This window comes from Rhinopithecus bieti, unplaced genomic scaffold (genome assembly GCF_001698545.2).
Source record: "Rhinopithecus bieti isolate Rb0 unplaced genomic scaffold, ASM169854v2 scaffold_1014, whole genome shotgun sequence".
NCBI classification, from domain to species: Eukaryota; Metazoa; Chordata; class Mammalia; order Primates; family Cercopithecidae; genus Rhinopithecus; species Rhinopithecus bieti.
Window position 1 is genome coordinate 1,902,637 of NW_016803499.1, and position 12,129 is coordinate 1,914,765.

The 12,129-nt window shown below is 53.8% G+C and overlaps 1 protein-coding gene across 1 annotated transcript in view; it reads left to right on the forward strand.

The window, feature by feature from the left end:
• The first annotated feature begins 9,391 nt into the window (after window positions 1-9,391).
• The window catches only part of LRP5 (LDL receptor related protein 5), a 52,164-nt gene continuing 49,426 nt past the window's right edge, over window positions 9,392-12,129 (forward strand). The window contains 2 exon segments of the mRNA XM_017886655.1: window positions 9,392-9,464; window positions 11,461-11,750. Of these exon segments, the coding sequence (XP_017742144.1) occupies window positions 9,407-9,464; window positions 11,461-11,750 (348 nt within the window). The 5' untranslated portion in view covers window positions 9,392-9,406.

Sequence of the window (12,129 nt, forward strand, 5' to 3'; positions counted from 1 at the left end):
GGACTACAGGCGCCCGCCACCTCGCCCGACTAGTTTTTTGTATTTTTAGTAGAGACAGGGTTTCACCGTGTTAGCCGGGATGGTCTCGATCTCCTGACCTCGTGATCTGCCCGTCTCAGCCTCCCAAAGTGCTGGGATTACAGGCTTGAGCCACCGCGCCCGGCTTACATAGGCTGTTTCTAAGAGGGGGATACATTGCTTACGCCTTCTCAGACTGCCTTATCAAGGGTCCCTTTCTTTCCCCGCTGTGGTCCTGGTGGTACACTCTCTGGGAACGTGCAGGTGGATGCTGAGACCCGCCCTGCCATCCACCTGCACATCCAGAGCTGACTTAGCCTCGAGATTCCTGCCAGCAGCTCCTTCTGCTCTGGGACACCTCGGATGTGCCCATGGAGATGCTGGTTCTGTGTTTTCTGCTGGAGTTTGATGCGTCTTTTTCTCCTGCAAGTGGACACCGCTCCTGGGTATGTCCGCAGGCTTCTGCGAGTCACGGCTGCTTCTCAGGTCCTTGCCCAGCGCCAGGAGCAAACCCTCCTGGCACTTTGTTCAGGGGTGGATGCGCCGGTGTTCCTGCTGTGAACCCCCGTCTCACGTGAGGGTCTCGGGCCTGCAGGATCATTCAGCAAACACCCACTAAGCATGCAGTGTGTGCCATCTGCGTCGCAGGCCATGGCGGGGACAGTGGCTGCTGCTGGGGTTGTGGTAGCTTCTGGGGGCTCTGGGGACAGCTGAGGTGTAAGGAGCCACGGCTCCCTAAGGATGCAGTTGGACTCCAGGTGGAAGGGATGGTTGGGGGAGGTATAAATGGGGTCAGGAAGGAGACACATTTGGAACAATGCGAACATTTCTAAGATGCTGTGTCAGGAGGCAGCCAAGTGGCCAGCCCAGGTACTGAGGAGCCCACATCAGCCCTGGATGTGTTTTGACGCTCACCTTTGCTGGAGAGTGGCGGGAGAGAGGATTCAATTCCACACAGTGGCGTGCGCAGCTGGTCTCTGTGGAGCTGGGCGCTGGAAGGAACGTGCTTTCTGGGGGGCTAGCCGGGCCCTGCCTTTGAGCAGACGATCAGGCTCCAGGTTTTCAGCTCCCAGTGCGTGAGAGGACTTCTTGGGCAGCTGTGGCTGATCCCTTGATGAACTGGGAGAAGAACAAACATCTATGAAATGAGGTTTCATGTGGATGGCATTAGAGACACCCACATCAGATTTATAGAGTGAAGCAGAGATGGCGGATGGGTCTGGGAGGCCCCTCCTGCTGGTCTTGTCTGTGACAGCTGTCCTGGGAATCAGCTTCCAGGCCACCCCAGCAGCCTGACTGACACACACAGGGGTTTTAGCCCCATCCTGCGACCAGCTGTTGCCATCATCAGTGACAGCTGGGAGTGGTGGTGGCTCCAGCCCTGGGCGTGGCGGTGGCTCCAGCCCTGGGCGTCCTCCTCACCTGCTAGGGCCCACCCAGGGCAGTCCTGACACCCGAGGGTTGCTTGGAGCTGCATTTGGGTCCTGCCCCATCGTATGTGAGGCCCGAGTGGTTGTGGGCTGAGGCCCCCTGGATGCAGCCCCACCTCCCTTCTGCTTCCCATAGCTGCCTCTTCTCACCGTTTTTCCAACCTCCTAGGCTAGGACTTCCAGTGTTGTGCTGGCTTTGCCCCTGGGACACCTCCTTAGCCCTCTTCCTGAGTCTAGAGCCCCGGAGGTTGGAAGTTCTGGCCCCTGGGACACTTGCAGCCACACTCAACTTCTCCTGTGAACCTCCAGCGTGTCCCCTCAGGACCAAACCCTCACGTTCTTGCCTCCCCACTCACCTGGGCTCAGCCAGGGGAAGTCCTGGCTGGGAGCGTCTCCCCTCTGCCCTGCCACGGCTTTTATATCCTGTGCCACAAGACACGACTGTGTGTGAAAGTGGCAGGGTCTGGCATCTCTGCAGGTCTCCGAGGCCCACGCTCCCGTGCCGCTCTTCCCACCTGCTGGCCGTGCCCTCATGCTGAGCCAGGGACAGCCCAGCCCTTTCTCAAACCCCAGCCCTGTGTGTCCAGCTGCCCCTGGCCCTCTCCCCTGGAGGCCTGCGTCACTCCAGCCGTATGCCGTGGTGCGGACAACCTGCCTCCTTGGCCGCCCAGGGAAGATCCTCTTTCCAAATGGCGACACCTGGTCCCTGCCAGGAAGCTGGAAGCTGTGGCCCTTCCACGCCTCTCCAGGGTTTGTGCGCTTGCTTGCCCAAGTTCCCATCACCATTGTCATCATCACCATCATCATTGTCATTTTGCTTGTCTGTGAGCCGACCTGGTCTCCCAAAGCAGAGACCCTCTGAGGTCCAGCTTGAGTTGGGGTCTCCATGCTGACCCCTGATGGGATCTTGGGACGTACCAGGTCTGGGTCAGGAGTGACCCCCAAACCTCGTGCCCTTTGACAGGCACTCCTGACTTTTGCTAAGTGGGTGGAGGTGACATGACTCACAGCAGGAGTCATGGGACAGGGTCTGTTGGCTGCACTGTGCTCCCAGGGATCTGGGGAGAGGCTACACCCCTGGGCTTTGGCACTGCAGAGCCATGTATGTGTGTGTGTGTGTGTGTGTGTGTGTGTGTGTGTGTGTGTGTGTGTGTGTGTGTTTGCAAACGCACTCGTGTGTATAAGATCTTTTTTTATTACGTGAAGCAAGATAACTGTTGCCGTTTACTTGTGGGTTTTGTGTTTGACAGAGTGGGATATTTCTTCCCTCAGACAACAGAACTCTTCCTTTAAACACGTGCTGTCAGAGGGTGGGTCTTGGGCTCATGTCTGTTTGCACAAGCGAGTCAGAGGAAACACAGGGTTCTTCATAGAAACATTGCACAGCAGGCGACTGTCCAGAGTCAGCCTGTAGGACGGCGGCAGCCCTGCCCCTCAGAGCACAGCTAGGGTGGGCTGCTTTGGGATCTCCTGTCCTTCCCTCCCACCTGGCAGCCGGTGGCCGGCACATTCCTTGGTGTGCTGGTCAGGGGGGTGCACACCTACTGTGCTCACCCTGGGAACGGGACAGAAGCTGACAGCTTGGAGAGGACAGGGCTTGTACCCTTCGGTGGCCTCTGGCTGGATATCTCATTGTTCTCAGACACAGCCTTTCAGGTCTAGTTTCATTTCCTGAAAAACAAGTGCACAGAACTCCTAGAGCAGGAGTCCAGTCGAGCTGTGGCCCCGGCCAGATCCAGCCCTGCCCCCATCCTCACACCATGCTGAAGCTGAGTGGCTTTTACAGTTTTTAATTACTTGAAAAAAAATCAAAAGGCGGTTTCATGACCCATGAAAATTATATGGAATTCAAATTTCAGTGTCCATAAATAGTTTCTTGAGACAGGGTCTTGCTCTGTCACCCAGGCTGGAGTACAGTGCTATGAGCATGGCTCACTGTACCCTTGACCTCCCAGGCTCGAGCGATCGTCCTGCCTCAGCTTCCTGAGTAGCTGGGACTACAGGTGCATACCACCATGTCCGGCTAATTTTTTTTTTTTTTAATTTTTAGTAGAAACAAGGTCTTTCTATGTTGCCCAGGCTGTTCTTGAACTCCATCTTGCCCTCCCAAAGTGCTGGGATTACAGGCTGGAGCCACGGAGCCCGGCCTGTCTTTGTTTTTCACTGATAAAGTTTTGCTGGGTGTGGTAGTGTGTGCCTATAGTGATTTGGGAGGCAGAGGTGGGAGGATTGCTTAGGCCCAGGAGTTTGAGGCTGGGCTCAAGTGATCAAGAGGTGAACTATGATCATGTCACTGCATTCCAGCCTGGGTGACACAGCAAGACCCTATCTCTAAAAAAAAGTATTTAAAAAGCACTGGGTGTGGTNTGGGTGTGGTGGCTCACACAGCAAGACCCTATCTCTAAAAAAAAGTATTTAAAAAGCACTGGGTGTGGTGGCTCACACAGCAAGACCCTATCTCTAAAAAAAAGTATTTAAAAAGCACTGGGTGTGGTGGCTCACACAGCAAGACCCTATCTCTAAAAAAAAGTATTTAAAAAGCACTGGGTGTGGTGGCTCACACAGCAAGACCCTATCTCTAAAAAAAAGTATTTAAAAAGCACTGGGTGTGGTGGCTCACACAGCAAGACCCTATCTCTAAAAAAAATATTTAAAAAGCACTGGGTGTGGTCCCAGCTGCTTCGCTAGCTGAGGTGGGAGGATCGCTTGAGCCCAGAAGTTGGAGGTTGCAGCGAACCAAGATTGTGTCACTACACTCCAGCCTGGGTGACAGAGCCCAGACCCTGCCTCTTAAAAAAAAAAATGGGGCTGGGCGCCGTGGCTCAAGCCTGTAATCCCAGCACTTTGGGAGGCCGAGACGGGGGGATCACGAGGTCAGGAGATCAAGACCATCCTGGCTAACATGGTGAAACCCCGTCTCTACTAAAAAATACAAAAAACTAGCCGGGCGAGGTGGCAGGCACCTGTAGTCCCAGCTACTCGGGAGGCTGAGGCAGGAGAATGGCGTGAACCTGGGAGGCGGAGCTTGCAGTGAGCTGAGATCCGGCCACTGCACTCCAGCCTGGGCGACAGAGCGAGACTCCCTCTCAAAAAAAAAAAAAGAAAAAAAAATGTATTGGAATACAGCCGTGCCCGTTCAGTCACATGCTCTCCATGCTGCTTTTGTGCTCCAGAGACACTTATGGCCTGAAAGCTGAAAATATTTTCTATCCTTTACAAAAAAGTTTGCCGACCTCTGCCCTGGAAAATTTGTCTCCAAAGTTCTGTTCCAGTGCTGGCGTTCCTGGGTGTCCTAAATTTGGCCCTGTTATTTCTGAACTCTGCTTTGACCATGTTCCCTCCCAGGAGCCAGGACGGGCACATTCTCTGAGTCTTGTCCTCTGACGCTCAGAGGCTTGGCTTGGCTTGGCTCAGGCATTCTTGGAAAGGTCTGGCTCCAGGAAAGGCGGATGCCTCTGGAGTCGGCCTAGAGGGAACCTGCCACGGGTCTGGGGGAGGCTTGACCCAGCAGACTAGCTTTTGCAGATGGGTTGGACTGGTCAAGGTGTGCTGAAAGTTGTCCTCAGAAGGCCACGTTGGGATTTCTTTCCTCCAGTATTAGGGCAGCTGAGAACTACTGTGAGCCTGATGTTTTCCAAGTTGGTGGGTCCACAGGGTGCCCCGGGATTCTGGAATCTGGGTGGAAAGTCGGGGGCTTGGAGGAGTGTCTTGGGTTCTGGAATCCAGGTGGAAAGTGGTGAGGTTCAGGGAGTGGCTTCTGAGCCACCATAGGGGTCTCTGTGGGAGCCTCTGCCCATCCAGGAGATTCCGCAGGCCCTGCCAGCCCAGAGCCCGTGTCTTGCGCTTGCCAAGGGTACAGCCAGCCCCAGCAGGTGGAACAGCCCGTTGCCTCCTTTCACTTTGTTTTGGGGCCATCTGGGAGTTTGGAGCAAGGGTAGAGAGGGAGGAAGTGGCTGCCAGCCATTGACCAGCACCCTTGTTTGCGTTGGGCCCTCTGTGGGCTCCTTTTTGTTGCTCTTGAATGAAGCCAGGGAAATGGACTTCCTCACCTCACTTCAGTTCAACGTGTCTGGAAATTTGGTTATTAAAATTAGGGAAGTGTGGAAATAGAGCAAGAGAAAAATCTCTCCAAGAGATAATAGTGACCTCTGGGCCAGGCGCGGTGGTTCATTCCTGTAATCCCAGTACTTTGGGAGGGTGAGGTGGGCGGATCACCTGAGGTCGGGAGTTTGAGACCAGCCTGACCAACATGGAGAAACCTCTGTCTCTATTAAAAAAAAAAAAAAAAATTAGCCAGGCATGGTGACCCATGCCTATAATCCCAGCTGCTCAGGAGGCTGAGGCAGGAGAATCGCTTGAACCTGGGAGGCAGAGGTTGCAGTGAGCCGAGATTGTGCCACTGCACTCCAGCCTGGGCAACAAGAGTGAGACTCTGTCTCAAAAAAAAAAAAAAAAAGTGACCTCTGGCCAGGTGCGGCATCCCAGCACTTTGGGAGGCCGAGATGGGCAGATCGCTTTAGCACAGGAGTTCGAGACCAGCCTGGCCAACGTGGTGAAACCCCATCTCTACAAAAATAAAATAAAACGTAAGAGATAATAGTGACCTTTTGGTAGATTGAAACCTGGAGTGCTTTCTTTTTCTAAATGCGGATTCTTCGTGGTGTTTGTGTACTGTGCCGACGTCCCTCCCGCAGCCCCGTCATTGTGAGTGGAAGAAGGGGCGAGGGTTCCCCCGCTCCTGTGAGCCCCTCCTCTCATGCTGGGTGTCCTTGGAGAAGCCTGCACTTCCTTCTCGTGCGCCAGGGCCGGGCCCCTCCTCGGCGTGGTTCTGTGCTGCTGGGATGGGGCCAGCCCCTCAGGTGTTTTCTGAGGTCACACAGGGGCGTGTGCGCATTCATGGCCTTTGTGTGTCTTTCTGTTGTGGAGGCAAAACGTGAAGAACCCTAGACGATCTTGGGACCAGGGCTCCGTCACCTGCTGTTCACTGCTCACCAGAGCATCCAGGAGTGGGCGGAGAGCTCGGACTTCCAGGCACGGTCGCAGGAGCTGGTCTAACCATGCTTCCGCTGGCCTGCTCGTCAGAAACGCCTGTTGGGAGCTGTTATCATGATCCTGTACCTGGACCCTAGAACCGCCTGTTGGGGGCTGTTGTCATGATTCCATACCTGGGCCCTGGGCCTTCTGATTCTGACTTAATTGCTCCAGGGTGGGGCCAAGCCACTGTTTCCTGTTTGGTGGTTTCCTCTGTGACGTTAGCCACTGGGCTAGTCTGAGCCTCTCAGTTACAGGTGGAGAAATTGAGACCCCTGGGGGTGCAAGGACTTGCCAAGGAACCAGAGTCCCTTAGGGCAGAGCTGGGGCAGGGCCTGGCTTTGGGTCCCGGAGCTGCTGGTCCCCTTCCCGCTCTCCTGGCAACTTTTTTTTGAGACAAAGTCTCACCCTGTGACCCAGGCTGGAGTACAATGGCATGATCTCAGCTCACTGCAATCTCCGCCTCCTGTGTTCAGGTGATTCTCCTGCCTCAGACTCCCGAGCAACTGGGATTACAGGTGCATGCCGCCATCCCCAGCTCGTTTTTTTGTTTGTTTGTCTGTTTGTTTGTATTTTTAGTAGAGATGGGGTTTCACCATGTTGGCCAGGCTGATCTCGAACTCCTGACCTCAAATGATCCACCTGCCTCGGCCTCCCAAAGTGCTAGAATTACAGGCTGGGATTACACTGCACCCGGCCCTAGCAGCTTTGTCCTGTGCCATCCAACAACAGATGACCGAAGTCTTTGCTTCTTAACATGCATTCCATCTGCCTTACAGTTTCGCCACCTACAAAACAGAGGACTTGTTGCTTTTCTGGTAAGATGGAAATGTAATCTGGCAGCAGGAGGCCCGTGGAAGCTTGCCTTTAATGGCCTTGTGTCTCTTTCATCCTCTCCTGAGAGCTGGAGAACTTGGATGTTGCTCCTAACCCCAGCCTTCCTGTTAACATACATTTCCGCAGGTTCATGGATCACCAGAACCACGTCCTATCCCATGCGGCTGTATGCTTCCATTGGTTCAGGTGTTCTTACCTTGGCAGTATTTTCTCCTCTGCAACTTTTGCCATGGTTGCTTTTAATCAGCATTGTCTCCTCAAGAAAAGTATTTAGCCGTTACATCTCAGTGGAGACAGGGTGGGAAGCATCTGAGACCTTCAGGCTTAGACTTAGAACCAGAAGTGCCCTCAGAGTTCATTGTGTCCTAACCCAGCAGGAAATGAGTTCACAGAGAAGTGGGAGAACCTTGCCCCAGGTCCTTGCATTTGCTCCAGGTCCTGCCCCAGGTCTTGCAGTTGCTCTGTGCGGTGGGTGTGATCTGGAGCTGTCCCCGATTGCTGCACCTGGGGCAGGCATTGCTAATTGATCCCAGGACTCCTTCCTGCAGAGCACACCCTGGTTCTCCAGGCAGCCGCTGCCTGTCAATCTGTAGTGGTTGGGAGAGGATACCTGCTTGCCTGGTCTGTTCCAAATCTTGCTGCTCATCCCAGCACAGGTGGGGGAGGCCATGGAAAAGGGATCTTCATCTGGCCCTGTCACTGCTCCATCAGCTGGGGATGTGGCATCCTAGTGAAAATGTCTTGGCCAGGCGCGGTGGCTCACGCCTGGAATCCTGGCATTTTGGGAGGCTGAGGAGGGCGGATCACTTGAGGTCAGGAGTTTGAGACCAGCCTGGCCAACCAAAAATACAAAAATTCACCAGGCGTGGTGGCAGGCACCTGTAATCCCAGCTACTCGGGAGGCTGAGGCAGGAGAATCACTTGAACCCAGGAGGCGGAAGTTGCAGTGAGCCGAGATCTTGCTACTGCACCCCAGCCTGGGCAACAGAGGGAGACTCTGTCTCAAAATCTCAAAAAAAAAAAAAAAAAAAAAAAACTAAAGAAAGCGTCATTTATCTGGCACCCCTGGGGAACCGTTATACCTGGTGTTCTATGGCACCTGGCACGGTGCGGGTGAAGTTGAGGCTCTTGGGCCTTGAACCCATCTTGTTTGGAGCAGCTCAGGCCCCAGGGAGGGTTAGGGTTGGTTCTCGTTGGCATGGCCCTGGCCCATCCAGACCTTTATCTCTGCCGTCCTGCAGGTGATCAATGTTGACGGGACGAAGAGGCGGACCCTCCTGGAGGACAAGCTCCCGCACATTTTCGGGTTCACACTGCTGGGGGACTTTATCTACTGGACTGACTGGCAGCGCCGCAGCATTGAGCGGGTGCACAAGGTCAAGGCCAGCCGGGACGTCATCATTGACCAGCTGCCTGACCTGATGGGGCTCAAAGCCGTGAATGTGGCCAAGGTCGTCGGTGAGTCCAGGGGGGCGCAAGCCGTGGCTCAGCCATGCAGACTTGCATGAGGAGGAAGTGACGGGTCCAAGCCTGGGCGTAAGTGTTGAGCTGAGGTGCCCCGTCCTGGGGAAGGGCAGGACAGGAAAGGTGACAGTATCTGGGCAAGGACAGATGGGAAGGGACCAAGAATGTTGATTAGGGAGTGGTTATGGACTAGGAATGTCTGGAACAATAGTTAGAAAGTGACTAACATTTGTGCCGTGCTATGTGCCCGGCCCTGGCCAGGAGCCTTTGTGCCCAGAGTGACCCTGTCTGCGAATGTAGTTCCGTGCCTTACTTGCACTGGGGAGCGGGAGGCAGAGCTGTGCAACTCACAGGTGCCAAGCTCAGGACTCACTGCTGGGTCTGCCTGGGCTGGGCTGTGCTTGTTGCCCTGTGGCCAATGCACGTGTACCTTTCACCTGAAAGCCAGGATCCGCAGTACCCTCCCCGAGGGGGTCGTTGTCTGGCACGATGATTTGTCTCTTCCTGAAAAGGTGATAGCGTTACACTGGAGAGAGCAGCATCCAGGTGCGGCAGGGGCTCTGTGTCCGGCTGGGGCCCGGGGTCCTGTGCTGCACCTGCTTGTCAGAGTCACTCCGTAAATCTTGATGAAGGATGAGAGGACAAGGGACGCGGTGCTTGCTGCTGCATTGCCTGCAGTCCTGGGTGAGATGCCTGGATTGACTGTGCTCCCTGTGGGGTGGATGTGATGTTAGCTGTGATGGTAGATCCCTGACTTTAAAACACGAGGGAGCTGGGAATTGAGGGAGCAGGTTGGGGCAGAAAGGACAGCCTCGCAGAGGCCTGGAGCTGAGGCAGTGCGGACGACCCCAGGAGCAGTGAGTGCTTCCATCACAGCCTTCGTCGCACCCTCCAGTCCTCATGCAGAGGATGGAATCCATGAATTTAGTTTTCCCAGCCTCCTTTAAAAATACATTCATGCCGGGGCAGTGGCTCACATCTGAAATCCCACCACTTTGGGAGGCTGAGGCAGGCAGATCACTTGAGGTAAGGAGTTTGAAACCAACCTGACCAACATGGTGAAACCCCATCTCTACTAAAAATACAAAAAAAAAAAAAAAAAAAAGAAAGAAAAATTAGCCAGGTGTGGTGTCACATGCCTGTAATCCCAGCTACTCGGGAGGTTGAGGCAGGAAAATCGCTTGAACCCAGGAGGCGGAGGTTGTAGTAAGCCGATTTTGTACCACTGCCCTCCACCTGGGCAATAGAGCGAGACCCTGTCTCAAAAAGAAAAAGAAAAAAATAAAATAATAACATTTATGCCAAGTGCGGTGGTGCATGCCTGAAATCCCAGAACTTTGGAAGGCTGAGGCAGGAGGATCACTTGAGCCCAGGAATTTGAGAGTGTCTCCCCTGGGCAACATAGAGAGACCTCATCTCTACCAGAAAAAAAAAAAAAATTACATAAAATTAGCCGGGCATGGTGGCATGTGCCTGTGGTCCCAGCTACTTAGGGGGCTTTAGGGGACTGACGTGGCAGGATCACCAGAGCCTCGAGGCAGAGGTTGCAGTGAGCTGAGATCATGTCACTGCACTCCAGCCTGAGTGACAGAGTGAGACCCTGTCTCAAAAAAAAAAAGCATTTATCCACCGTGGAAGGTGAGGCTGACCTGTGAGGGATTGTTCGAAGAAAAAAAATAAACCCCAGAGATACAAGACAAAAGGGTGCCTCCATGGGGGTGTGATTTAAAGCTGAGAAATTGGGCTTCTTCCCCACCGCTTTCACCCCATGGTTTACTAAAGGAGATGGGGAAAAAGATTCTTTTTTTGGCTTAAGTATTTAACACTAAATTAAAGCCAATTTTAACAGCACTTTGGTTGATGAGTGAAATTAACAGACTGGCCAAAAATAAACGAATGCTGTGTGTTCTGTGTGAAAAAGAGGCAACTTTTGTCCTGCTGGGTGAACGTGAGTTTTCAGGGTTGCCGGGAATGTCTGTGAATTGGAGGAAGGGCCTAGCTGGGACTCTCAGGAGCCGAGGCCCTAAGGACTTGCCCGGTCCCTGCCCCAAGGCGTTAACTGTTTTCTTCCTGGGCAGGAGCGCAGGCCAGGAGGCTGGACCACTGGGCTGGCACTCTCGTGGTGCTGCTCCCTGACTTCCTGACCACGCTCCCTTCAGCAGGCTCTCTGCACTTCAGTTTCCTCAAATGAAAAATGGGCATGGTGATGAAAATAGCTCCTACCTCCAAGGTGGATGGAGTGAGTTCAGACAGGTGACTCTCTGGGACCAGTGTCTGGTGCCTGACAAGGTCCGGTCAGAGCCTGCACTGCTGTTGCTGATACTGACCCTTGACCGTACCAGGGGAGAACTTGGTTGCCATTGCCAGGCGTGTTCCCGCCACCCCCAGCTACTGTCCCTGTTTGACGTGTGGCAGGAATAAAGCTGTGCACGTTGGAGCTTTTGTCCCATCCTGGCTTTCAGGTGAAAGGTGTGTGTGTGTTTGAGGGTTGAGCCTGGCCAGGGGAACCATAATCACAGCCCAGCCCAGCCATGAGGTCGAACCCAACCCGGGGGTGAGTCCTGAGCTCAGTACCCCTGAGCTGTGTGGCTCACAGCAGCATTCACTTCGTGGCTTGGCCACACCCCTTTCCCTGCTGGGCTGTTGGTGTTTAGATTGGAGCCTCCGTGTTCGCTTCCAGGAACCAACCCGTGTGCGGACAGGAACGGGGGGTGCAGCCACCTGTGCTTCTTCACGCCCCACGCAACCCGGTGTGGCTGCCCCATCGGCCTGGAGCTACTGAGTGACATGAAGACCTGCATCGTGCCCGAGGCCTTCTTGGTCTTCACTAGCAGAGCCGCCATCCACAGGATCTCCCTCGAGACCAACAACAACGACGTGGCCATCCCACTCACGGGCGTCAAGGAGGCCTCAGCCCTGGACTTCGACGTGTCCAACAACCACATCTACTGGACAGACGTCAGCCTGAAGGTAGCGTGGGCCAGACGTGCCCACAGACAGCCTGTACGGGCAAACCTTGCCTCTGTTCCCACCTCAAAGGCTTCAGAGACTTTTCTTAAAGCACTGTCATATTTATTGTAACTCAATTCAAGCTAATCAAATATGAGCAAGCTTATTTAAAAAAAAATAGATGATTATAGTGAGCAAATCCGGTAGACACACAAGGGCTTTTGTGATATGCTTGTGTGAATGTGAAATGTTTGTTGTCTGTTGAGCTTAACTTCAGAGACTCCACCCGCTCCCTCGTCAGTGCCCGTTTGCTTTGCAGACTCTTTCTTCATTTATAGTGCAAATATAAACATTCAGGACAAATACAGGAAGACTTTTTTTTTTTTTTTTTTTTTTTTTT